Here is a 24928-nt window from a genome sequence, read left to right as displayed (position 1 = left end):
TTTTAAGGGAACCTCCACCACCATGCCCCTCACCTTCCAGGCTCCACTGGTGCCTCTCCTTTCCAAATTTGATTCCTTCCACAGCCTGAGCCACAGCTTCCTTGAGTTGCTGCTCAGAAACCTGGAAAAGATCCACTATCAATTCAAGCAAGAAGAGAAGGCAGGTGCAGCAGATTCCCAAGACTGTACCTACCATGCCCAGGGCTTCTACTTTCCACTCTGCAAAGAGCTGGCCAATTCAGCTTCCAGAAGTGCCCTGGGTATCAACACGCCCCCAGGGTCCTCCAGGTGTTTCGTGTCCATCAATAAAGGAATGTCCATTGATCCCCTTGGTTCTCCAACCTTTTCCTCACTACTGTGAAACTCTGGCAAAGTCACCATTCCGTAGTCTACTTCTGGAAGCTATTCCCTTAGCAGTGATGTCACCCTCAGTGTCACAGTCGTCACCATGACCATTCTAGGGCCTGTGCTATGCTTCACAAGCCATTAGTCCCCTCACAGTAACAGGTAGATGTGAGGGGCTGGCTCAGCACTTGAGAGCACTGGCTGCTCTTCCAGAAGACCGGGGTTGGGCCCCCAGCACTCACATGGTGGCTAACAATTGTTTGTACGTCCTAAGGGATACAACACCCTCTTCTGACTTCCTTGTATACTGCATGAATGTAGCACACAGACAGAAGCAGGCAAACACCCATACACATAAAAATAAACAAATAAGGAAAGAAAAAAGGAATAAAGGAATGAATGAACGAATGAATGAGATGATAAATGATAGATTGATTGATAAAGTGTGAGTCTAGAAATCAAGCAGACTTACATCCCATGCCAGTTTCTCCATTGTCTAGATGCAATATACTTAGACACAGCTCAACCTTCTAAGCCTCAATATCTTGTTCTATAAACTATAGCAGTAAGAATCTTCACAGTGTGGAAAGAGGGTATTTTACAAAATAAATTATTGGTAATCTAAATATGAGAAACAAAAGAGGAAATCAACAAATAAATTTCCTAGGCTGGGGAGATGGCTCAGAAGCTAAGAGCACATATGCTCTCGTAGAGGACCAGAGTTCAGTTGCCAACAGCCATGCTGGGCAGCATACAACTGTCTACATGAAACCCAGTGCTTCTGGTCTCTAAGGGTACCTGCACACATATACACATACCCACACACAGATACATATGCATACACAAAGTTTTAAACAGTTAAAATAAACTATAGGAAAATTAACACCAAATTTTTAAAGTATGCATTCTAAGTCAACAGACTGAAACAACAACTCTAAAAATGGAAAAAATACTTGTAAATCAGGTATCTAGTGAAAAGTTAAAATCCAGAATATAAAGAACAATAACAAAAGCCAAAATTCATTTAAAAATTAAGCAAAAGACTTGGGTGGACGTTTCTTCTTCTTGACCAAGAAGATATACAAATGGTCAACAAACGTGAAAAATCTCAATTGCAGAGAAACATCACTTCACACCCATTAGGAGAGTGACTCAAATAAACAAACAGAAAAGAACAAGTCTTAGGGCTGGAGAAAGACCTCTGTGGTTCAGAACACTTGCTGCTCTTTCAGAGTACCAGAGTTTGACTCCCAAACCCACTGAACAGATGCAAGACATCCAAAATCCTCTTTGAGCCTCTCCTGGTACTGCACTAATACATACATGTACACACACTCACACACACACACACCACATAAAAATAAAATAACAAGTCTAAGGCCATGGAAGAACTGGAACTCTTGTGCACTGTTGATGGGAATGTAAAGTGGTTCAGTGTCTATGGAGGACAGTATAGAGAGTCCTTAAATAATTAAATAATTAAAAATAGAAATAGCAGATGACCCACATCTGGGTATACACACAAAAGAATACTAAATAAATAGATGAATAAATAATAAATAAGAGCAGGTGTGGTGGCTCATGCCTGCAACCTCAGCACTTGGGAGTGTGAAACAGGAGGATTGCTTCAAGTTTGAGGTCAGCTCAAACTACATGGTGAATGTCAAGGCCAGGAGGAGGGAACTGTTTAATAGAGAGCGTTCAGTTTCTCAGGGCGAAGTTTGGTGATGGTTGCACAACAGTGTGGGCGGCCTTCCAGCCACGGACCTATCCCCATCACTGCCTGTCTCTGTGACTCATAAGCTGTGCTCATAGGCCTTTCAAGTCTTGCTTTCCTCGTTTGTGAACTGGAGCTTGGCAAACACGACTGACACACACAGAGGAAAGAGTCAATAAATAGTGTGAGTGTCTATCACCAGGTTCCCCGAGGTGCTCTCACCTATCTACGACCATGGCATCAGGTCTCAAGTCTAGGACCAGCCTGGATATTATGGCAACATTGGCCCTCAGGGTAGCTGCCTATGGGGTGTTTCCATCTGGATATTCTACAGACATCTATGCCCCTTTATGTCACCCCCAACTCCTATCCCAATCTCTTAGTCACGTTCTCCTTAGCCCAAAGCTAAGGAGCTAGGAGCTACTGCTGAATCTTCCCAAGTATGGCTTCGAATTCCTTCTTCTGTAGTCTCTCTCCATGCCTTCTGTGTAGACCAGGGCCTTCTACTCTCCACCCACGCTGCTCTATCCAAAGGTTGGAACAACCAACTATGAACCGGTCACATCTAAAGCCACTGGCCTGTAGCTCCTCACCAGGTCCAGAAAAGAGCACAGAACATCAGCCGTGCGGCAACACCTCATGGCCCAATCCCAGCCAGCGTCGGGTCTCACTCTCACCTGGTCCACAAAACCTGGCATCCACTCTCCAGCTGTGGCCGGTCCCTTTGGACTCTGCCTTTGAACTTAGTGCTCCCCCATGCAGGAATGACTTTCTGCGGCCCCTGTCTAGAAACACCTAAACTCTAGCGGGCTCTGCTTTATTGAGCTCTCCTCTTCCGTGTCAGTCTCTTTATTAAGGCCACATGCTGATTTGGGACTCTGTACTGTCAGCTTGCTTGTCTCTCAGTCCTCATGGCTGAGCTCCAGCTATTCCCATTGTGACTGCCCACCAGATACACACACAAATAGAGCTCTTCCATTTGCTCTATAGGATTCTGAAATTCTGTCTTCCTACCCTGAACTTGTAACTTAGCTACAAGGTTTTCCTAAGTGGCTAACCATTGCTTCTGCCATCTAGGAGTTTGTCAGGGGGGTCTCTGCTGCAGAGATGTGTTCCCACAGATAGTCTGGACAAGTTTGGGGGAGTAGGGTTCAAACCCTAGCCAGTGACATCCCTGTTTCCATCCAGCTCTTGTCCTGACTTTCATACTGAGAGAGAGAGAGCCTGGGCAGAGGAAAGCCCGGAGGCATGTTACCTGTGGGTCTGGATGTCGGCTCACGATGATGGGAATGGGGCCAGGGTCACAGTGGCTCAGGATTCTGTAGACTTCATTGAGGGTCATGCAGTGCACTGGAGACTCATTGATTTCCACGATCTCATCACCATACCTGAGAAAAACATCCACAGGAACCTCAAAATAAAACAAGTAACTGTAGCAGAAAGAGGGCCACTTCTCAATAACCTACTTCCTTCAAGGCTGCTCACGACATCTCAACAAGTAGACTTTCTTTACTGCCTGACCAAAACTCGGAACAGGATGGGACAAGCAGCCATCTGCTCCTGTCACTGTGGGCCATAGCGTGGCCAGTGTTTCACATCCAGAGCCGTCCAGCGAAGACAGAAGCTCACCTGTCTCTTTCCCTTGCCTTCTCCCATTCACCTGATCAAGATTGAGGATGCAGTTTACCCCTCCAGCCGATTAGCCAGGGTGTAATTCCTTACACTCTGGGCCTCAGTGTCCTCAGAAGTGGAGTGGCTGGGAGGAAGGACTGAGAAGGGTGTGCTAAAAATAAAGGAAATGACAGAGGTGCATTGTAGCAGAGGTCCTTGTGAAGAGAAGCAAGGATAGCAGCCAAGGACTTACTTTAGTTCCCAGATAGGGCACTAGTTACTGTCAACTCCTGTGATTTATATGAGTACCCTGCAAAGACCCTGAGAACCAGTGCAAACTTTAGGAGCCGGGGCCCAGGGCGAGCCCCTCTGGTTACTGGGGATGCGCCTTTACAGGGGAGAGTGTGACCCTGTCCTCATCTCTCTTTCAGAGTTCCAGCCTGCAGGTGAACACTTGTTCTGCCATCATGTGTTTCCACATCACAGACCCACACGGAATGGGGCGGGTCAGACACACTTGGACCTTCTGACGCTAGGAGTCACGATAACCTTTCTTCTTACATATGGACACCTCAGGTGTTTGCTACAGTAGCGGAAGACCGGCTGACGTAACCACTGACACAGACAAAGAACCGAACCAGAAAAGACAGGATTGCTGATATAAACTATCATGGCTGGTTGCATGTCAACTTGACACTAGCTAAAGTCACCAGAGAGGAGGGAGCCTCAACTGAGAAAATGTCTCCAGAATATCAGGCTGGAGGGAGCCTGAGGAGCATTGTCTTAACAATGGATGGGGAAGGACCAGTCCATTGTGGGTGGGATGATCTCTGGGCTGGTGGTTATTCTGGGTTCTATAAGAAAGCAGGCTGAGCAGGACTCGAGTCTCCTGATTCTGCATCCCCTGCTGTGACCCCATGTTCCCTTCTGTGTTTCTGCTAAGCTGAGCCCCTTATTGTGCCGAGATGATGCCTGTTCTCTAGGTATAATGGAAGACCTCTGCCCACGCAGCACAAAACAGTCCCCACCCCACTGCGGGCCTCCAGGAGAGGGCAAAAGAGCTAAAGCCAGCACCCTAACTTGGCAGGGGTCCTCCAACCCTGCAGCTAGATGCCCTGGCTCTGGAGCAGGGTCTCCCAGCCTCACAGCTGGACCCCTAACCCTGCAGCTGTATCCCAAGCACAGTAGCAGTGGTTATCCTGCAGAGGGCAGCACAGATCAGTTTCCAGCTCAGACCTGCTATCCAGACACCACCTGAGGTGGGTTTGCCTTCCTACACTGCAATCATGGAAGGGGGGGGGGGAATTAAAGCAGGGCAAAACTCTCCTGTTTACAAAAGCAGAGCACGTCCTTGTGAAAGATACATTTGTCCCTCTGGCAGACGTTAGAATAGATGTACAAGTGTTGTAATGGGTTAAACTGAGATAACAATTTCTACCCAATCAGATCGCTTGCTGTAGGCAGAAGTTCTATGGAGAGAGGCAGGACTGCAGCATCTATCTGAAATTATTCTGTCCTCTTGGCGGGGATGTGCATGAACCACAGCTGGTTTGCTCAAAACATTCCGGTGTGCACATAGAGCTCACAGGAAAACTCTGCACCATCTATGTTACTATGGATTCTGTGTCAGTCTAGTCTGAGTTAGAGCAAGCTTCCTTTGTTTTCTGTTGCCGTCTGACATTCTCAGGTGCCATGTTTCTTAACATATGCAGAGATTTCTGGGCTATCAGTAACACTGAACTCAATTGATAGCTCTGGTGTGGGGCTGCTGAGATTTTTTTGTATCCCGCCCCTTTTCCCTATGCCCAGGTGATTGACGTGGCTGCAGCTGGCCTACAACTGAATCGAGCCTGAATCCTTCTGCATTTCTCCTGAGGTCAACCTCAGATACTCCTAAAGGAAGCCAGCTTTCTCTGCTCTAAGCCAGGGGACCATTTAGGAAGAGAAATGGGGACCCACCGCAGCCGTCCATCCAGGTGCGCCACGGATCCAGGTGACAGCGTGTGAACGAAGATGCCCGAGATACATTGAAAGTAGGGGACGCTGCACAGGCCAATCCCAAGGCCAACACCAGCCTCTGGAATGCAGAATGGAGGGAAAGGTGGGGAGTGTGAGCTTTCCTGGGGGTGGGGGTCCCAGCCTAGTAGATGCCTCTGACACCTGGCATCCCGTGATAGGCAAGGATCTAGGTCATGATGCTCATTCCACCCCTGTGTGCATAGTGTCACTGTACACAGGGGCTATTAGGGAGTAAGTGATGGGCAAAGCCAGACGGTGAGGAGGGTATGTGGTAAGGTCAAGTGGAGAAACACTAGGAAATGAGAGAGGGGAGGCGGCAGGGAGGCGGATACAGGAAGGTGAGCAAGAGGAGGTGGGAAGGAGGAGACATTGATGAGCATTATACAGGAAGTAAAAGGGAATGAGCTAGGAAGTGGCGGAATGCCCCTTGGGAACTCTGCGACAACATTTGGTGTAAAACATGAATGGCAAGAACAAGCCAGGATGAGGAGATGGGGCAGAGGCTGGAGGCTGGGAAGAGGGTGCCTTGTTGCTGTGGGACCAGAAAATCCGGTGTGGGCAGAACATGGGCAGGCATGGGGAGAGTGGGCTGAGGAGACAGAGGGCAGGTGTAAAGAAACAAACACTGTTTAACTTAGAAGAAAATGCCACGGGACAGTCAGGAATGAGGAGGTGGCATAATTTAACTACCATCTTTATTAATATGCCTGACTCTATATGGAGAAATAAATACAGATGGGCAAGAATAGAAGCACGAAGGTCGCTGGAAAGGCCCAGTGGGTACAAAGGGTGGCAGAGGGAGAAACAGAAGGGCATGGAGTATATTCCAAAGGGATGGAATAGAAGGAATGGATCAATAGATTAGCTCAAAGGTAGTCTTGATTTGAGTGACGGGCAGGTGACAACCCCACACTCAAACAGGGAAGTCTGGGCAGGACCAGGCCTATGAAGTCCTGCCCTGCAGGTACCCATGATGCCCTTGAAGGTGACTGGAAAGATGTGAGAAGAGGGGTTGCACGGGGGAGCCTGGGACCAGACAAACAGGGATGACGTTAGTGCTGTGGGGACCTCCAGCATGGAAGGGGAGACAGAGGGTTTGCTAGATTGGAAAGGCCCTGGAAACAAGAATTGGCAGCTTAGAAAAACCAATTGAGGGACCAGGGAGTAAGAAGAACAAAGAGCCTCCTTTGGGTTTTCTTTAGGCACACAAAACACTCTGTGCTTTCACCTTTTGGTGTCTGGAGACCAACAGCTCCATGAGGGATGGATGTTGTACGTCATTGTTATCAAGGTAAAAAATAAATAAATAAATAAATAAAATATGTGGTGTGTGACATGCACTGTTCAGGGGTCAGAGTCAATGCAGGCATCCAGATCTCCTAACCAGAGCAAGTATCTCTGACCTAATGGGCATCTGTCATGTGCAGGTCTTTGAGGTTCCCCACAAACAATGCTGATCACAGTCTGCAGGGCTGAGATTAGATTAGGCTATTCAGAGGGGCTCAGCACTGTGTCTAGCGTAAGCTGTCAGAGGGAGCGCCACATTGAGGCCAGGCCCCACACACATACCATGCCAAGCGTGCTCCGTGGTCTTCAGAACAGGAGCCCCAGTTGCTATGGCCACTGAGTATTTGCATCAGAGATGCCTGAAGGCTCAAACAGCTCACGGTTCAGTAGATGAGCTAAGACATACCTCAGGCAAGGGATTCACTGCACCCTCTGGTCCCCATTTCCACACACATCTCTTCCTTGGTTCCTCAGACCCTGTTTGAACCCTTTCTTCCTCTCCATCTTTCAATCCCACCCCTCTTCTGTTTGCCTATGTTGTACCAGCCATGTTGGTCCTTCCTTTGTTCCCAGAACACTTGCTTATCACTGTGCTTGGAGCCCAGCCCTGCCCCTAATAGTGTCCCTTGTCCCTCGAGCCTTTAAGAATCAGCCATCCACCTGGGATCACAGAGTGAATGGCTGTGGATCCCTGGATGTCAGCTTGATTAAAAACAAACAAACAAACAAACAAACCCCTCTCCATTCATTTTGCAGGAACAAGAAAATGGGCCCAGAGAGGGTCAGTGTGCTGTTCAAGGTCTCAGGATATTAGCTGCAGAGTTCAGAGCCTGGCCCTTCTCTCTCTCTCTCTCTCTCTCTCTCTCTCTCTCTCTCTCTCTCTCTCTCTCTCTCTCCCTCCCTCCCTCCCTCCCTCCCCCCCTCCTCTGTAGTTTCCTGCTATATGCTTGCTGTCTCACTAAAGACATAAAATCATTGCCTGGGTTTGGACTGCACAAACAGCCTCTAGAAACAGAATGAGAGTCAGTGAGATATGGCTCAGCTAGGTTCCTAAGTCTGATGAACTGAGTTCAATCATCAGAACCCACACAGCAGAAGGAGAGGATCTCAGCCCCCATTGGCTGTTCTCTGTGTGGCATGCACATGTACAGATGCACAAACACATACTAAATAAGCAAGAAGAAAGGAAGAGGGGGTTGGGGAGAGAGGGAAGGGAGGAGGATGAGACCCGATGGCAAGTCCAGCTAGACAAAAATAGCATCTGCTGTCACTTGTTCTGTGCTGTCCCCCCAGGACAGTGGTGGGCAAAGACTGGCACAGCGCTCCTACCTTTCTGCAGAGACACCTCCACCATGATCCTGTAGTTGGGCTTGGCGGTACTGGCAGGGGACGCTGGGCTTTCCAAGGAGAAGGGGCTGCTGTCCTGGGCACCGCACGTGCTGGAGCTGAGGGAGCGGCACAGAGGGGGTGACAAGTGGCTACACAGGGATGGGGGCGCTGTCAGGCGGGTCCTCACTGTCAGGGTCAGAAGCCCCTTCTTGGCTTGCTGGAAAAGAGTGACGGTATTTGGAGCCATTCTCAGACAGGTGGGAAAAATAAAACAGACAGCCAGTAACGATGATTGCTGTTCTCCAAGGAAATGCAGGTGTGTGTGCACGCATAGCATACAAACATGTGACAACTTACACAAGACACATACACACACGTGCACCCAGAGTATATGTGTTATATGACAAGTGACATGAGTGTTTACCCAGATAGACTCTTGAACTAAACTAACTGGATAGAGACTCAAAATACCTTTTGGTGATACCTTAAAAACTCTAAAAGGCAGTGGTGGTGCATGCCTTTAATCCCAGCACCCGTGAGGCAGAGGCAGGTGGATCTCTGAGTTCTAGGCCAGCCTGGTCTACAGAGCAAGTTCCAGGACAGCAAGGGCTACACAGAGAAGCTCTGTCTCTAGCCCCCTTCCAAAAAAAAAAAAAAACCCTCAAAAACCCAAACCATATCTACAAATCTACTACTATAAATATGCATGTTTTGAGACAGTTTTATAAACCTCTGGTAGTTTGAATGTCCTGATTCTACTGCCCTATGTAGAGGATTTTCTTTAATGCTGTGCCCAAGGGCAGCGTCGGCTAGGCAAAGGTCAGGTCCCTGCAAAGGGTCAATTTTTAATTTTGTGGCCTCGGAGGAAGGAGATAAGGCTCAATTTGACTCCATTGCCCGAGGGCCTCAGACTATGGACAGAGGCTAAAACGTTACCTTGAACTTCTGCAAGGCATCCTGGTGTGTTAGGCCAGCCATTGATTCGCCATTGAGCTCCAGGATTTCATCGCCTGTCGAGGGAGAGAAACGCAGAAGCTAGCAAGCTTTAGTCAGGCTTTCGGGATATACTCGGGGCCTTGGGCCTTGTCCGTAGGCCAAGCCTAGCCCTTGGCTTTTAGAGCTCGCCACACTCGAGCACTATCTGGGCCACCAATCTCAAGTGCCAACTTTGCCATTCTGGTTTAACAGTCTTTCCCAACAGCTTATCATAACTGCTTCTTTTTAGCTCAGATTCTGTTTAGTCCAGTATGTCTCTGTGTTAGAAATCGAGGCTGCAGAGCAGCTCAGAATAGCAGGCCGCCACAGCCAAAGGGAACAATGACAGAACTCGACCCTTGTCACCAGAAGACTCCATATGACTGAGAACACACGCGTAGGAAAAATATGTCAAACGACCCCAAGCATGCAATCCCAATACACAGGCTACAGGATCGCCAGAAGTCGGAGGCCAACCTGGGTTACGTATAGAGTCCAAGGCTAGCCAGGGCTACAAAACAAGCAGAATTAAAATGTAATTAAATGTGTGCTGAGAAAGGGAGAGCCAAAGCCAAAACTTCAGAACGCCCGCGCTAAATTCCACGAGGGCTGACTCTAAGTCATTAAAATATCTAACCCAGTTCTGGGCTTGTCTGCCATGGCCTTCTTTTTGTCGTGTCTGGAGAACATTCATGAGCCTAGGTTGTGCTAGATCTTTTTCACACAATCATTTTCCGGAAGGAGAAGGAAAGCAAGTCATTAGTGGTTTGGTATGCACAGCAAGCCCATCATCACCAGCATGCTCGCCCAGAGCCGACGTGAGCACACACGCCACTTTTGAAAACGATTAGGCTACTTCTTAATTCTAAACCAGGAATGGGCTGGTTGAAATTCTGTTTTTATTATTGCTATTAACTAAGGAAGATAACCCCACCCTGCACCACTTTCCCCCTCAAAACATTGATGGTTTCCAAAAGAGTCCAAAAGTAACAAAACACCAAAGCACACACTTTGGATTCAGGCCTACACTTCCCTTCTCCTGGCTCCTCTTCTCTTCCTGATCTTGACTGGGCTGCTCCTGTAGACCCGCCCTCGGTCCTTTTCCCTTCTCTCAGGCCCTCCCTCCTCCTTCTCCTCCTCCACACCTCTGTGGTTCTTTAATTCACTCCTTCCCCAAGATCTCCCTCTTGGTGACCGCTTTTCAGTGGGCTGTCGGACAGCGCCATCTAGTGCTCGGCCAGACACATCGCCCTCTGCAGTTCCCACTTCTTCAGCCTTTTCCTCTTCCTCCTTGGCCTCTTCCGGTTCTCCAGTGGACTGAAACTGGAAACTGTCACGCATCGTCATTACCCACTTACTGCCTCTTCCTAGGCCTCGGCTGTTCTCATTGACTCTAGTCCTCGGAAGGGTTACTGTTCCAGACAGCCTTTAGAGCAGGCAACAGCCTCTGGTGCCAGGCTCCCGTTCCAGCCTCTGACCGGCTCTCCTGCTACCTGCCTCTTGTCAGCCACTGCGTCCTATACACCGCTTCCTGACTCACCCAAGGCCTCTCTATCCAGTGCCTCCCACTGCCCGATGCCGCATTGTGCTTGGGTTGGCAGTGTTTTCTGTAGAGAGCCAGATAGTAAATAATTAAATCTTTGCAAGTCTTACCATTTCTGTTTTGATGACTCAACACAGAGTTGGAACATCAAGGCAGCCATGGCCTCACATGAAAAAACATGGCTGAAATTTGAATCTTGTCATAATTTGTATGCCACAAAAACAGCAAGATGGAATTTTTTGAATTAAATTTTATTAATCTTGTGTGTTGTGTGTGTGTGTGCGTTTAAGGGTTTTGTTTTCTGTTTGTCTTCAGAGACAGGATTTCTCCGTGTAGCCCTGGCTGTTCTGGAACTCACTCTGTAGATCAGGTTGACCTCAAACTCACAGAGCTGTGTCTGCCTCCTGAGTGCTGGGATTAAAGGCATGCACCACCACAACCCAGTGATAGAAATTTTTTTAATCCTATCTCTGGGTTCTTTTAATTAATTGATTGATGACAGATGATTAATTGATGTGTATAGGTATGTATATCAGTTTACCACATGTGTGCTTGGTACCCTTGGAGACCAGAAGAATGATAGTCTACTCCTCGCTATGATGGCGTCCTTGAGGGGAGAAGTCTCCCACTAGAGATCCGCACCCCTCCCAACCACAGAAGTGTACTCTGAAAGCCCCAGACACATTTTCAGCTCTCAGTGCCTCCTGAGACACAGTTCTGGACTATGCTTCTCACCTCTCGGCCACACTCAGGGGGGAGGAAAGGAGGCCTACCTTCCTGGAGCCGTCCATCGGCGGCAGCTGCGCCTCCAGCAAAGATGCTCTTCACGTAAATCCCAATGGGACCGTAAATGCTGTCCTTTCCCCCGACAATGCTGAAGCCCAGGCCCTGGGGAAAGAAGAGGAGGTCAGATGGAGAGTATCCCAGCTGTTTCTTAGACTGATCTTTTCTCTAAGGCCCCGACTAAGCCCTGAAGAAAGGAGTCGGGGAGGAGACAAAGTGCCTTTAGTCCTGGGTGGGGGGTCTCAGAAGTTAACCAGGCAGTGTGGTTAGTAGCTTGTGGCCAGTTTGTACTATGGAGGATGAGAGGCTTGCCCACAAAGCTGGCAGAGGGGTGCAGGGTAGAGACTAATGCCTCACTCTCTCTGCTTGAGTATTTCTATCCAATCGCCTCCTCTGATATTGTTGTGAAATAAGGTTACAGAATTCACAGGCTGTACTTGGAAATAAAATATGATGCCCAGAAACATCAAGGAGACATTAATGGCATTAAATAGTAAAAGGTTACACCCAGGAACACATCATTTCTGCTACCAAAGGCCCCTTGTTTCCTCCATCCTGTGTCCATCCTGTCTCCTGCCTAAGGACACCAGTCACCTGGTCTTTCTACAGGTGCTATTCTCCCGGTCATTATTTCCAGGTCATTCTCAGGAGCTGACCAACACATCCTAGGATTATGTCGGGGAACAACACTGTGGTGTCCTCAGAGAGGAAATGATCACAGTGGAACTGGAAGAATCAGCATTGCTCAAACTCCAGCGAGTGCCTGTGAGCTTGGGTTTGCCCCCTCTGTTGCGCTCGGTGTCCCACCGCCCTGTTCCCCCTCATCCCTGGAACAGCAGCTCCTAGAAGAGACAATGCTCCGGCGCTTCCCATTGGTGATGATCTTTGCTTACCTTTGCTTGGCCCTTCATCAGCACGATGTTGGAGATGACTGAAGCCTGTAGACCCCCAGACAGCTGCCCAAGCTGAGCGGTGCTCAGTGACCGAGTTGGTCTTGTAGTGCCCTGACACGAAGAACCCGAGAGGGCAGGAATGAGCCACCGATGACGTCAGCCAAGAAGAGCCCCACCCTCTGCCTCCCAAGGGTCGCACTCGGGCAGGAAGCTTTAGTGAAGTAAGGTGGCCTGGCTGCAGATCAGCAGAAAAGGCTCACACGTGCTTGCGAAGGGGTAAGCCAGGGGTAATAATTCAGACCATACTGCCCCCAGAATAAGCCCTGGAGGCCAAGCAAGACCTTCAGTTGAGTTTGAGACATCCCTATACACTGTGTTCAGCTCAAAGCATGTTTATCAAAAACTTCGCTTGTGCCAGGCATGGGGCAGTAGACAAGGAGTTTAGAACCCCAAGACTCAAAAGAAGAACTTTAATTCCAGGGAAGGCAGAGGGAGGTTAACCAGCTGCCTCAAAGAAGCGGAGGGCATCAACCAAGAGCAGTTTTGTGTCCCAGAACCCCAGCGGGGAGCAGTGTGGCTTAGTGGCAATGCTGTCACTTTGGAAGCCACATCCATGTCCCAGAGTGTTCTCCTGGCTCTGCCGGTTATCCGGTGATGACCTTGGAGAAGTGACTTTGTCCCTCTGTGCCTCCGTTTCCTCCAGAAGATCATTTTCAAGAGGACTTCTGTGTGCATGGTGTCAAGGAATAATTAACTATGCTAACTATGCAGTTGCCGAGGGCGGGGCTTCATCCCCAGGAAGTAATGACACATCCTTCTTTTGCTATGTGCTGTGATAGCAGTCTGCTGCTCAGGAACACACTAGTGCTTCCTACCTGGTCACCAAGCCAACATGTTAGCCGAGGGTGTGTAAGGGAGAGTGTGTAAGAGTGTGTAAGGATCCTGCTCACTAATATCTGATGCTGCCAGGCGAGTCACATATGTAACTAGCCTGTAGGGACCCTGGAGTAGATTTGGGCTTCAAGACCATCACTCCCTGAAGAAACAGCTCATCTTCTCCTCCCCCTTCCCTCCTTCCTCTTCCCGCTTCTCCCCTGCTATTCCCTTCCCTCTTCTTTCCTGTTGCTGGCTTGAAGCTGTTGGTACTTGGCTAGGCACAGTGACCACACTATCCCAGGCTTTGTAGCCCTAAACCAAGGCTGTCCCTCCCCGCAACCCAGAAACAACCCTTCGGGGATCCTGCCTTGCTGCCTCCCTTGGAAGCCTCTATGCAGACAAAGTGAGACCGCGAGAGGCCATCAGCAATGGTTAACTAACTTCTCAGTGTCGCTGGCCACGAGATGAAGATGTCCAGATAGTCAAACCCCTGTCTCTGTCTCTGCCCCCCCCCGTGGGGGGATGGGTGTGTCTGGGACCCACATGATGGAAGGAAAAAGCCTGCTCCCATACTTCTGCCCTCCACACTCACACTGTTGCACCCCTACCACCCCCACCTAAAAAACACACACTCACAAATAGGAAATGAATACATGTTAAAAAAAAAAAAGATACAACTTCAATTCTGCTACATACTAGCACCGTGAAAGATAACAAACTCCTTAGTTTGTCAAAGCCTGAGTTCCCTAGTCTTCTCACCTCAGAGTTATTGTGCAGGTGAAATAAAAGGATTCTTAGGATGCTTTAGACCTCGAGAACTCTGAGGGGCAGTGGGGGACGGGGATGGTGCTCTCTATGGGCTCCTAACAGCATAGAAAGACAGTGGCCGCATGTACCTGGCCCAAGAAAGGCTTGACAGATAGTCCTTCCAAATGATTTGTGCCTAGCGGGGTGCCTTAGCAAACTCAGTAAACTCTGTGCAGTCTGTGAGCAGAAAAGCGCTAGTGTGATTACAGAGCCTCGGGTCCTCCCACGTCTCCAGGCCCCTCCCCTCCATCTTACCGAAACCGGGTAGTCCAACTGTTGAGAGAGAGACTTCCTGTTGCTACAGAGAGAGTACGGTTGCCTGTCGGTGGGAGCTGCAGATTTCTTGGCCATTGGAAAATCAATTTCTCCTGTGCAATAGGGATTAACACCTAAACAGAGATGGACGGGGTGGGGGAAACAAACAGGAAGAAATCATTTGTGTGCAGTCAGATATCAGCCTCGCCCATCAATCGCCAGCCCCTTCCTTAGGTGAGGGTCTGTGAGGGCAGAAACCATCCAGCACCCAGGATGGTTGGTGCTGTCCTCGAGGCTGCAGAAGACCCATGGTAATGACCTCTACCAGATGCAAGAGAGAAAGAGAAATAAGGACAGAAAAATAGGTTGCCATTTGGAATGAGTTACAGTAGATTGACTACAGAGCCATAGGCAAATCCAGTGTGAGGTGCTGAGGCCTTGCAGAGCTGGGCTCTGCCCTTTCTGACCCAGACAACTAGTGTGCTTCTGGGTGTTCCGTAGCTTCTATGGATTCAGATCTGTATAAACAGAGGCCAGAGCAGGACATGGTTCATTCTCCAAAACTCTGGCTGCTCTGGGCCCTCCTTCACTCTACCTGAAAATACTTGTGGATGTATACAAGGCAACAGAAAAATGCATCAAAATTATCAACTTCAAAGGGGGGAGTTAAAACCTGCAATGCCTACCGCACTGGCTCAATTGATACCAAATGTAGTTAGGAACACAGCTCAGAAGCCCAAGCAGTTTTAGAAAGAGAAGCTATAAGTTGAGATGAATATGTAACAATAATAATAAATTTATAATTTAAAGCTAAGTCGAATTATGAACTGGAAAAGTTAATTGCCAAAGGAACTAAAAATCGATAACACTAAGTTCTTTTTTTCTCATAAAAGGGATGATTTCGAAATTTTATTCTGAAGTATTTATTCAGTAATTAAGTTTAATAAATTAGTTAGCCACTTTGAAATTCTTAACAGTTTTGCACAGACTCCCTTGGTTTCATTCTAGACAGAGCCCCCTTCAAAGTGTATAACCAGGACCAGGTGCAGAACAAGGCAGAAAAGCAGTCACAGACAAGATGGAGAAGCCTGTGCGACACATATTTAAAAGAATAATAGTGGCCCAGTGTGAAGTAGGTGATCATGTCTGCTGCTGAAGGAACGGCAGGTTAGTGTGGCTGTGTGGTCAAAGTCCTTCAGCTGTATCTACCGACCGTTTAAACCAAAATTTAACTCCCAGGCCATTACAAATAATAAACCAAATTATACAAGTCTCCAAACAGGCCGTTAAGGACGGCTCGTAGTGCCACAGAGAATGAGGCTCAGAGAGACGAGCAGCTTCCCCAAAGTCACATAGATAATCACTTCCAAGGAAGTTAGATCCCAATCTAAGCATAATGGCCCTCAAATATGGTGTCTTTCATTTTGCTTTGTTTTGTGGGGGTGGGATTTAGACAGGCTCTGCCTAGCCCAGCCTGGCCACACGCTCAATGTATATAGTCCAGGCCGGCTTTGGATTCCTGATCATCCTACCTGTACGGCCCACATGATGGGACTACAGACCCCACCACACTCAGCCTTCTTAGGCACCAGCCACTCCTTCCTGTGTGGTTGTCACTCAGCATCCATGGGCACCAGTGGCTTCCAGGAGCCCCCCATGGATACCAGGATATGTGGGTGCTTTTCCATATTTTGTATAAGTTTACTACATTATTATCACATAGTAGAGGCAGATAAATGCACTACTTATGCTGGATTGCTTAGAAGACAATGGGGAGAGAAAAGAATCCACGCATTTTCTGTAAAAATGTTATTTTTTTTAAAGTAGTTCCCATTTACAGATATGGGGGCTAAATGGGGTTCCCTTCAGGAATCAACATAGGTACAAAAAAAATTCATGTGTAAAGTAAACAAAAGGATTATGCTAATGAATGACTAAAAATAATGAGAATATTTAATAAAAGGGAGTTGTTAACTAGACTATAAATGTTCATGCAATGAAATTGTGTAATTCTGCCTAAACACGGTGTTTAGAGTGGAATTTCCAATGACTTGTGCATACACGTTTTCTGTAGCCACATGGGAAGAGCATGGCATCAACTGAAAATGTTAGCCTGGCTTCGTGTTAACACCTTCAGCGCGAGCTTAATTTCGCCTCGCCTTTCTCCACTCTTCTGATTCTATTTACAGCGCTCACGAGTCCTCAGGTCTTCTGATCTCAGCCCCTGTCATGTGACAGGTGAGGCAAGGGAGGCTGGGGTTGCATTGGAAGCTTGCTCAGCACAGGAATTATGCCAGCACTCAGGATAGGAGCAAAGGTTTTTTTCTCTTCCCCAGACCATATCTTCCCAGTATGTCACTCAGCCAGAGGTGCTGTCCACATAGACATGGCCAGGTCAATGTAGAACCCCTCTAGCTGTCTGGAAGGCACACCCATGAAGCATGCCCTCTGAGAGACAGACAGTCAACTTGGTTCACCCTTGATAACCCAGGAAGGACCCAGCCCCCTAGTATCCCGACAGCAACAACGGTCCTGATGTTCAGAAGCAGGTATGTGGGCTGGATGATAGCATCCCCACAGGCTCAAGCATTTGAACACTTGGTCCGCAGTTGGTTGGGCTGTTTGGGGAGGTGTAGGCAGTGTGGTCCTGTTGGAAGAAGGATGAGAGGCAGTCTTGAGAGTTTAGACTCCCGTTTCCAGTTCTCTCTCTGCACCGTACTCACATCTACTTCAAAATGTGAGCTCTCGGCAGCCTATTCCTGCCACCATGACTATTTGCTGTCTCCTTCTGCCACTATGGACTCTAACCCTCTGGAACTAGAAGCCAGAATAAACACATTCTTTAAGTAGCCTGGGTCACAGTATTTTCCACAGCAACAAAAAAGGAACGAATACAACCCTGTTCCCGAAGATATTTTGGCAAGATACTCACTGGTGGAGTTGCTGCGTGTCCTCTGGTGGCAGACCTTAGGGAACAGGAAGCTACTACTTTGTGCTTCTGATTTTCCAGTCTTTTCTCTAGAGGAAGTTGTAGAAGGTTCCTGTGAAAACAGTGTCCATCTTTTTTATTCAGCAAATTAAGAGTTGAAATGAATGCTTAGCGTAATGGGGCATTGATGTGAGAAGTCCTTCTGTATATGTATTGCTTTTATTGATGAATAAAACTGTTGTGGCCAATGGATTAACAGAGTAAAGCCAGGCAGGAAATCTGAACAGAGATAGAGGGGAAGAATAGGCAGAGTCAAAGACACACAATGTAGCTACCAAAGGAGAAGGACACTGAACCTTTCCAGTAAGCCACAGCCTCGTGGCGTTACACAGATTAATAGAAATCGGTTAATTTAATATATAAGAGCTAGCTAGGAATATGCTTGAGCTATTGGCCAAACAGTGTTGTAATTAATATAGTTTTCTGTGTGATTATTCAGGCCTGAGCAGCGGGGAAACAAAAGTGGAATCTGTGTTTACAGGCATGGACCAGAGAAATACCTGTTCATTTGTCTGTCTCTCTACTGAAACAGCAGGCACCTTGAGGGCTGGGATTTAGAACCATTCTTAATCATTTATTCCAGATAAACATTTGCTTAATAAAAAGGTACTTAACAAATAGAAATTTCATAATAATTAAACAAATGCTACAAATGTCAAATGCATATGGCAGGGTCTTGATTACACATGGGGAGTTCAGCAGTGATCTAGACAGGCAAGGACCTGACATTGGATAACTGGCATTTTAGTCAAGAAAGGCTAACAATAAACAACGGTGAAAGACCACTACAGAGAATGACAAGTGTACAGTCAAAAGGATTAGAAAGTGGCCTGAACAGAGAGCCTTGGAGACCTGTACTAGAGAAGACAGGGGTGCTACATCTCCCTGAGACAGGCACTCACAAAATTACTGTTGAGCAAGCACAGAGTTTTAAAGTATTGAATCATCCAAGTATTCTCCTGGGTATTATGATTTTATTATATTACTGATTTCTATTTGCCAGCATTTAATTTAGAACCTTAAACATCAATATCAAGCCAAATTGTTTACAATCCTCTTCTATTTCTGCCTTACTGTATTGAATGATTTCACTTTTTTATCACAATGATTTCATATGAATAGCTTCTAGGACTTGGGAGATGGCTCAGTCTATGAAGAGCTTGCCACCCAAGGATAGGGACTTAAGTTTGGATCCCCAGTACCATATAAAAAGCCAGCGATAGCAGCTTATGCTTGTGATCTCAGTGCTGGGGAAGCAGAGGCAGGTGGACCCTGGAGCCCATTGGCCAGGTCTTGCTGAATCAGTGAGCTGCAGCTCCAGCTGGGTCTCCTGTCTCCAAAAAGTAAGGTGGAGAGGGAATGAGGAAGATAGTCAATGTTGACTTCTGATCTCTGTATGTACACACATACATCATACCACACAACACACCACACACAAACACACCACACCACACACTAACCCCACAGCACACAACATACCACACACACACCACACACACACACCACACACAAACACACCATACCACAAACAACCCACACAGCACACCATTCATCACACACATACACACACACCACATACACATACACCACACAAACCACACACACACTGCACACACAAACACACACCACCCACACGCAGTTTCCATTGTACAGAGTATGTTAAATAACATAATCAGTCTCATCTCTCTACCAGGGTGGAAAAAAACCATCCAACTCTTCCTTGCGTGAGCAAAGCATCTAAAAGAACTCTCCGGCCCCTCCTTTCTCTGAGACACCAGAAATGGAGAGTGAGGGGCACAGAAGCTGACAGAGAGGGTGAAGGAATTACTTCTGCTTCCGGGTCTGCTCTATTTTGTAACTTTACAAACGCTGTGACAATTGTTGAGTTACATTGGCTTCATCTCTTACTATTGCAACTGTGTGTGTGTGTGTGTGTGTGTGTTTCAGGAAGCAGTAGGTGGGAAACTCTATAACCATAAGCACATCCATAGCTGTTGAATTTGAACGACCAGGTAATTGACTTGGATATTTGTTATTTGGACCTGGAAGCTATAGCTGTAGATAGTTTAGGTGTTTGGGGGTGGGCACTTAATGTTGCAGTGTCCTGGAGACTCCTGGTCTACCTGGCGTGACTACCTTTTTGAGAAGGCAGGTATGGCAGAGGCTAGTTAATTCGTGTGTTGAGTGGCTACAATATTCAACACCTGGTGTGTGGCCCGGGAACAGAGAATCCCCCTTGCTCTGACTCTCCCTGAGTATCTCCGGCCTCAGCCGGCCTCAGCCAACCTCAGCCAGCCTCAGCCAGCCTCAACCGGCCTTAGCCGGCCTCAGCAGGCTGGCACTGAAGACACGGCTGGCATTTTCCCGCAAGTTTCATGGCTTTCCTCTCCCCAGTTGTTGGCGGCAAGCTAGTGAGCCTTTCTGAGTCCACGCCCACCTGCACTATGACACAGAAATTTCTCACGGGATCCAGAACACGGTTAGCTCCCTTCCATGGCTACTGTTCAGACAATTGTTTCTCCAGAAGTATATTATTTCTTTTGAGTTTTGAAAGACTTTTCTGCCCGGTGGCGGAGTTAACCAGGTGAGTGTCGTAAGCAATCTGGATCCAGAAGTCCACTAACAGACTTTCAGGAATAGAGCTAAATCCAGTCTGACACAAGAATTCATGCAAGAAACCACAAATCAATTCCCTTTTATTTCCTTGGTAAGCCGCCGCTGTGAAAACAGAAGTCTGGGCAGCCTCCTAGGCAGTCATTTTTCTTTTCAGCAGCAGATGGCGCTGTGTTAGCCTGAGCAAAATGACCCATCTTTAAGGGCGCCAACCCGGGAAATTCCTGACACGTGACCAAAGTAGTGATTACATACAGGAGAGAGTTGATTTAACTGAGCTCATGAAACTCTGATTTTCAAAATTAAGTGTGTGATCTGCTTCTCTTAGCACAGTGGAATATCCAGCCTGATTTCCAAAAGACACTTCTTAGTGATGGCCGTGGCGGGAGGTCGCATCCCAGCTCTAATATGAAGGCTTCCCTCTAGTACAGTCTCCATTTCATGCTCTCCAGTGAGAGGACAGAAGTAGCGATCTAGTGTGGCCTTTGGACCTTTGCAGGCCTGTTAAGCACAGCAGCTAACTGGTCTACTTGCCCAAGGGTGACCCTTATTCTTGAAGCCCCTCTAAGACGTGTATTCAGTCTGTGTATTGCCACTTCTAGATGTTTAATAATTTGAAAGTAAATAAGTAAACCGGGTGCACACAGGACATGGCATGATAAGCTTCTTTTAAAATGGTGTTTAGAAGAGTTATTTTAGTGTACTTATACTTGTGTTTGTATCTATAAGTTTTGAAATATTTTACAATAGTCTGACTATAATAATGTAAAAAGTACACTGGAAAGGGCTAGAAATAGATGCACCGAAATAGCAACATTCATTCAACAAACGTTTACTAAGAACTTGCCGTGCACTGGGTTCTCTTCCCAGTTGTGATAACACACAATAGGCAAGACATGAATGAGGAAGGATGTGTTTGAATGATGAAGCTATGTCTGTGTTTTCCTTTCTTTTTATTTTATATGTGTATGGACTTGTGTCTGCATGTGTATGTGGAGGCGACTTAGATGTCATTCCTCAGGAGCTCCTCGTCTTGGTTTGGAAGACACCACTCTCCTTGATCTCGTTAGCCCAGGCTGGCTGGTGAGCAAGACTCGATCATCCACTATCCTCACCCCTCAGCACTGGAGTGACATTCACGTCACTAGGAGACCTGCCTTTTTGCTTCTTAATGTAGATTCTGGGGGTTTGAATTAAGGTTCCCCTACATGCACAGTAAACACTCTGCTGGAAGCTATTTTCCTAGTACTCTCTCCCCCTTTAGGAACAGGGTCTCATGTAGCCCAGGCTGACCTTGAACTCCACATGTAGCCAAGAATAACCTTAAACTTCTGATCCTCCTGAGTACTGAGATTATTGGCCCAAGCCACCACCCCCGTTTAACACATTGCTTATTTTCTAGGTTTTCTACCGTATTTGTCCTTTTAATTGGGCCCAAAACAAATTGCTAACATGACATTTATTTCAACTGTTATAATAGTAGGATGTTTTTTTCTTTATAAAATCCCTAATCGAAAATAAAAATTGTCTGGCTAGTCAAACCAAGATGGCAGGAGAATCAGAGGGAATATAACAAACCCATTTTTTTTTTCTGGATTGAACAACAAAAGAATGCTCTGTTCACATGAGGGGTTCACTTTCTGACATTTTCAGTGTTTGTTGAGGAAGGCCTGATCAAAAAGAAGTCTTGCCATCTTGATCTTCCACAGGACTTCACAGTTCCCAGAGCACATTCCTGCCTCATGACTTTGCTCTCCGTGGAAGTGCGACCATGCACTTGAGTCTGTCTTCCTTACCAGTCCGTGTTCCCTAACCAGAGTCATCTCTGATGTAAGTCTCAAGGCAGCTGATCCTTCCCCTCAGCCATGTGGCCAGTGTCTGGCCTGACAGAAGGCAAAAAGTTGCATCAAATCAGGGCCACGTCATCAAGCTTCTGGATAACTGTGTGAAACTGAGGTGTATCTCTTTAGCCCTCTGGGAAGGGAACAGAGTCTCTAGATTCCACCGCGGCAGGAATGGAGACACACTGGTGGATGAAGATCAAACTTAAGTGGCAATTTTGCATCGAGTGTGAAAACACATGCATCTTAAAAGTTCCTGAGCAAGGCAATGCAGGTGTTTATAGACGCTCTGTGGCTGGCTCACCAACGCAACAGTGCCCCATGTGCTCTGAGTTCATCTCATTGCCAAGCTGGAGGCTGAATGGAATGCTCAGCTGATAAAGTGTTTGTTATGGAAGATGAGAGCCCGAGTTTAATCTCTAGGACCCCCCCCCCCAAAAAAAAACCTCCTGGCGTGATGGTGAGCTTCTAAGCTCAGCACTGGGGATGTAGACACAGGAAGAGCCCTACGCTCGCTGACTGTCCAGTCTATATCCTATCAGGTGACCTCCAGGCTAATGTTGAAACCTGTGTTGGAGGAGGTAGATGGCGTTTGTGAGGATGACACCCCAAGGTTGTCCTCAAGCATCCACATGCACACACACATATACGTGTGTGCACACATGCGCACACACACATACCCATGTGTATATCCCCACACACATGCATTTTTCAAGAAAAAGTTGCAGAGATGGCTCAGCAGTTTAAGCACTGGCTGATTTCCCAGAGAATCAGGGTTCAACTCCCAGCATCCACATGGCAGCTAGCAACCATCTGTCACTCCAGTTCTTCCAATACCTTCCTCTGGCTTCCATGATGCACGCATGCACACGGTGCACAGATATGTGTGCAGGCCAAACAGCCGCACACATAATATAAAAGAAATCTCAAAACAAATGTTTTTAAAGATGTCAAATTTGGTGACCTCCCCCTGAGACATGAGTGACAAGATGGAAGATGGGGTCATGAGACCAGCAGTCTTGACTTCTTCATGACTCTAGACATACTGTGCCTCTGCTCAGACTCAGTTTCCTTTTCTGTAAGCTGAGAGGCAGACTAGCTATCCATCACTTGGAGCACCGCGCTTTCTAATGCAACTGAGGATTATGTTTAAAGCCTCTGAGCTGCTTTCCCTTTCTGAAATGATCACATATTAGAAAATGATTCACAAGACTCAAACGGCTTCCCTTGGCTCCCAGGGGAGCCTGGCCACTCTTGGACAAGCATGTCCTGGGTGGGGCAGCTTCTCATCAAAGGAGTCTCTGTAGGAGCCCTGAGAGCAAGTCCACAGAGGCCTCCCTCTGCAGTACACAGAACAGAACACTTCTGTTCCTGTTCCCAAGGTGGGGCTTCTCTCCATGCTGGGGCTTTGTCACTGCGGTCAAAGGGCTAACACAGTCATTAGAACACTCTTCCCCTTCTTCTCATCAGAGACTGTGGTCATGGCAGCCATTCTGTGGGCAATGCAACCCACCATTACCTAGACATCCATCTCTGCACCAACCCGGTCACAGTGGGACCAAATGTCCTTGTGGTCCACTGTCCAGCAAGCTCTTCACAGTACTTTTGCCAACATTAAGATCAGTCCTATTGCTTCTAGGGACAAACAGCCAACTCTAAAAGTGGAAAGCTACTCAGTCCTCTTGGAATGAGAGGATAACCCAGAATTATTGTAGTGAGGAATTTGGGGGCATTGTGTCCTACAAGCAAACTGATTCCAGAGCCTAAACTTCTCCCAAGGCTTACAAGTCCCATTGCCCCACTGGGAGAGATCATTTTGCTTGTGGACTGCTCGCTGGCATCAGTGACAGACTTGACACTCTGGAGCTTGTTGGCAGCCTTCCTCCTCAATGGAAACTTTCCTGTTTTCTTTTGAACGGAGTTGCTGTGACCGCTGCCTCTGAGGGACCCACATAACCCAACTCTGAGGGACCCACATAACCCAACTATCCCCAGCAAGGTCCATTTCCTGTGGTTGGGTTGACATTGCGGCAACAGGCTTTGATTTTTAAATCACAAGGACACTCAAGCAGACTCCAGCAGATCAGTTCTGGGCCACCACCTGGTCATGCGGATGATGTCCCCTGTCTGGTAATCTCAAGGGGAAAGGACAAGCACAACCAGGACTTCCCTCTGATGTCCACTCCCCTTCTCCACAGCATGACCACTGTCACCAGGTCCTTCTAATTCCACCTTCTCAAGCCTCCCCAGCACGCATTCCCACTTCTGTCACCACGGTTCAAGGTCCTGGCCCAGATCGCCTACTACAGTGGCCTCTGATACCGTGAAAAGAATATTTCTAATAAATCCTGCCAGGGCTGACCCATTTCCACACACGAGTTAGACTCCGTTCTCAGGTCATGTGCACAGAGTAACTGTTTACAAAGGGGGTCCAGAAAGGGTGCAGGGAAAAGGCAGAATACGCGTAAAAGGACACAAGTTGTGGGAAAGAATCTGAAGCCAATGTTTTTTATAGTTTCAACTCTATCATTTCTGGGGGTCAGGGGGGTCAGGTGATGAGTAAATGCACAAAGATGCACTTGATAGTGAAAGTGTGGAACTCTAATCTAAGCACCACAGCTTCAGAAGGGCCATTGCAACTGTTTCCTGAGGTGGATGGAGGTGCGGGCTGGGCAAGTCTTTGAGTAGCGGCTACCTTAATCTAGGTCTGGGATATTTTCATTTTAGAGGTGGTTGAACTCACCTTTTGAGGACACTCTTTTCTTTTGTTATAAAATTACTTTATGCTGATGATCTCTAAATGAAATTCAATATAGCTCTTGAGGTCCTAGCTAGATCAATAGGACAACACAAGGAGATCAAGGGGATACAAATTGGAAAATAAGAAGTCAAACTTTCACTATTTTCTGATAATATGATAGTTTATACAAGCAACCCCAAAAATTCTACCAAGGAACATCTACAACTCATAAACACTTTCAATAATGTAGCAGGATACAAGATTAACTCAAAAAAAAAAAATCAGTAACCCAGACGATAAAAAGA

At 47.3% G+C, this 24928-nt stretch overlaps 1 protein-coding gene across 7 annotated transcripts in view; it reads right to left on the bottom strand.

Moving 5' to 3' along the window:
* Il16 (interleukin 16) overlaps window positions 1-24928 on the bottom strand; it is an 81906-nt gene that overhangs the window by 18008 nt on the left and 38970 nt on the right. For 6 of the 7 annotated variants that reach the window (XM_057756088.1, XM_057756087.1, XM_057756086.1 and 3 more), the window contains 9 exons: window positions 17373-17481; window positions 14441-14574; window positions 12503-12613; window positions 11600-11714; window positions 9245-9318; window positions 8309-8525; window positions 5633-5750; window positions 3318-3450; window positions 34-121 (listed from right to left, as the gene is read on the bottom strand). In XM_057756088.1, coding sequence (XP_057612071.1) covers window positions 34-121; window positions 3318-3450; window positions 5633-5750; window positions 8309-8525; window positions 9245-9318; window positions 11600-11714; window positions 12503-12613; window positions 14441-14574; window positions 17373-17481 — 1099 coding nt within the window. Of the gene's footprint in view, window positions 1-33; window positions 122-3317; window positions 3451-5632; window positions 5751-8308; window positions 8526-9244; window positions 9319-11599; window positions 11715-12502; window positions 12614-14440; window positions 14575-17372; window positions 17482-24928 lie in introns of those variants that run through there. The other variant, XM_057756092.1, reaches the window with a different exon arrangement.

The sequence above is a fragment of the Chionomys nivalis genome, chromosome 23, assembly GCF_950005125.1.
Source record: "Chionomys nivalis chromosome 23, mChiNiv1.1, whole genome shotgun sequence".
Lineage (NCBI taxonomy): Eukaryota > Metazoa > Chordata > Mammalia > Rodentia > Cricetidae > Chionomys > Chionomys nivalis.
The sequence above is the reverse complement of the archived record's forward strand: the minus strand, read 5'-3'. Positions and strand labels throughout refer to the sequence as shown.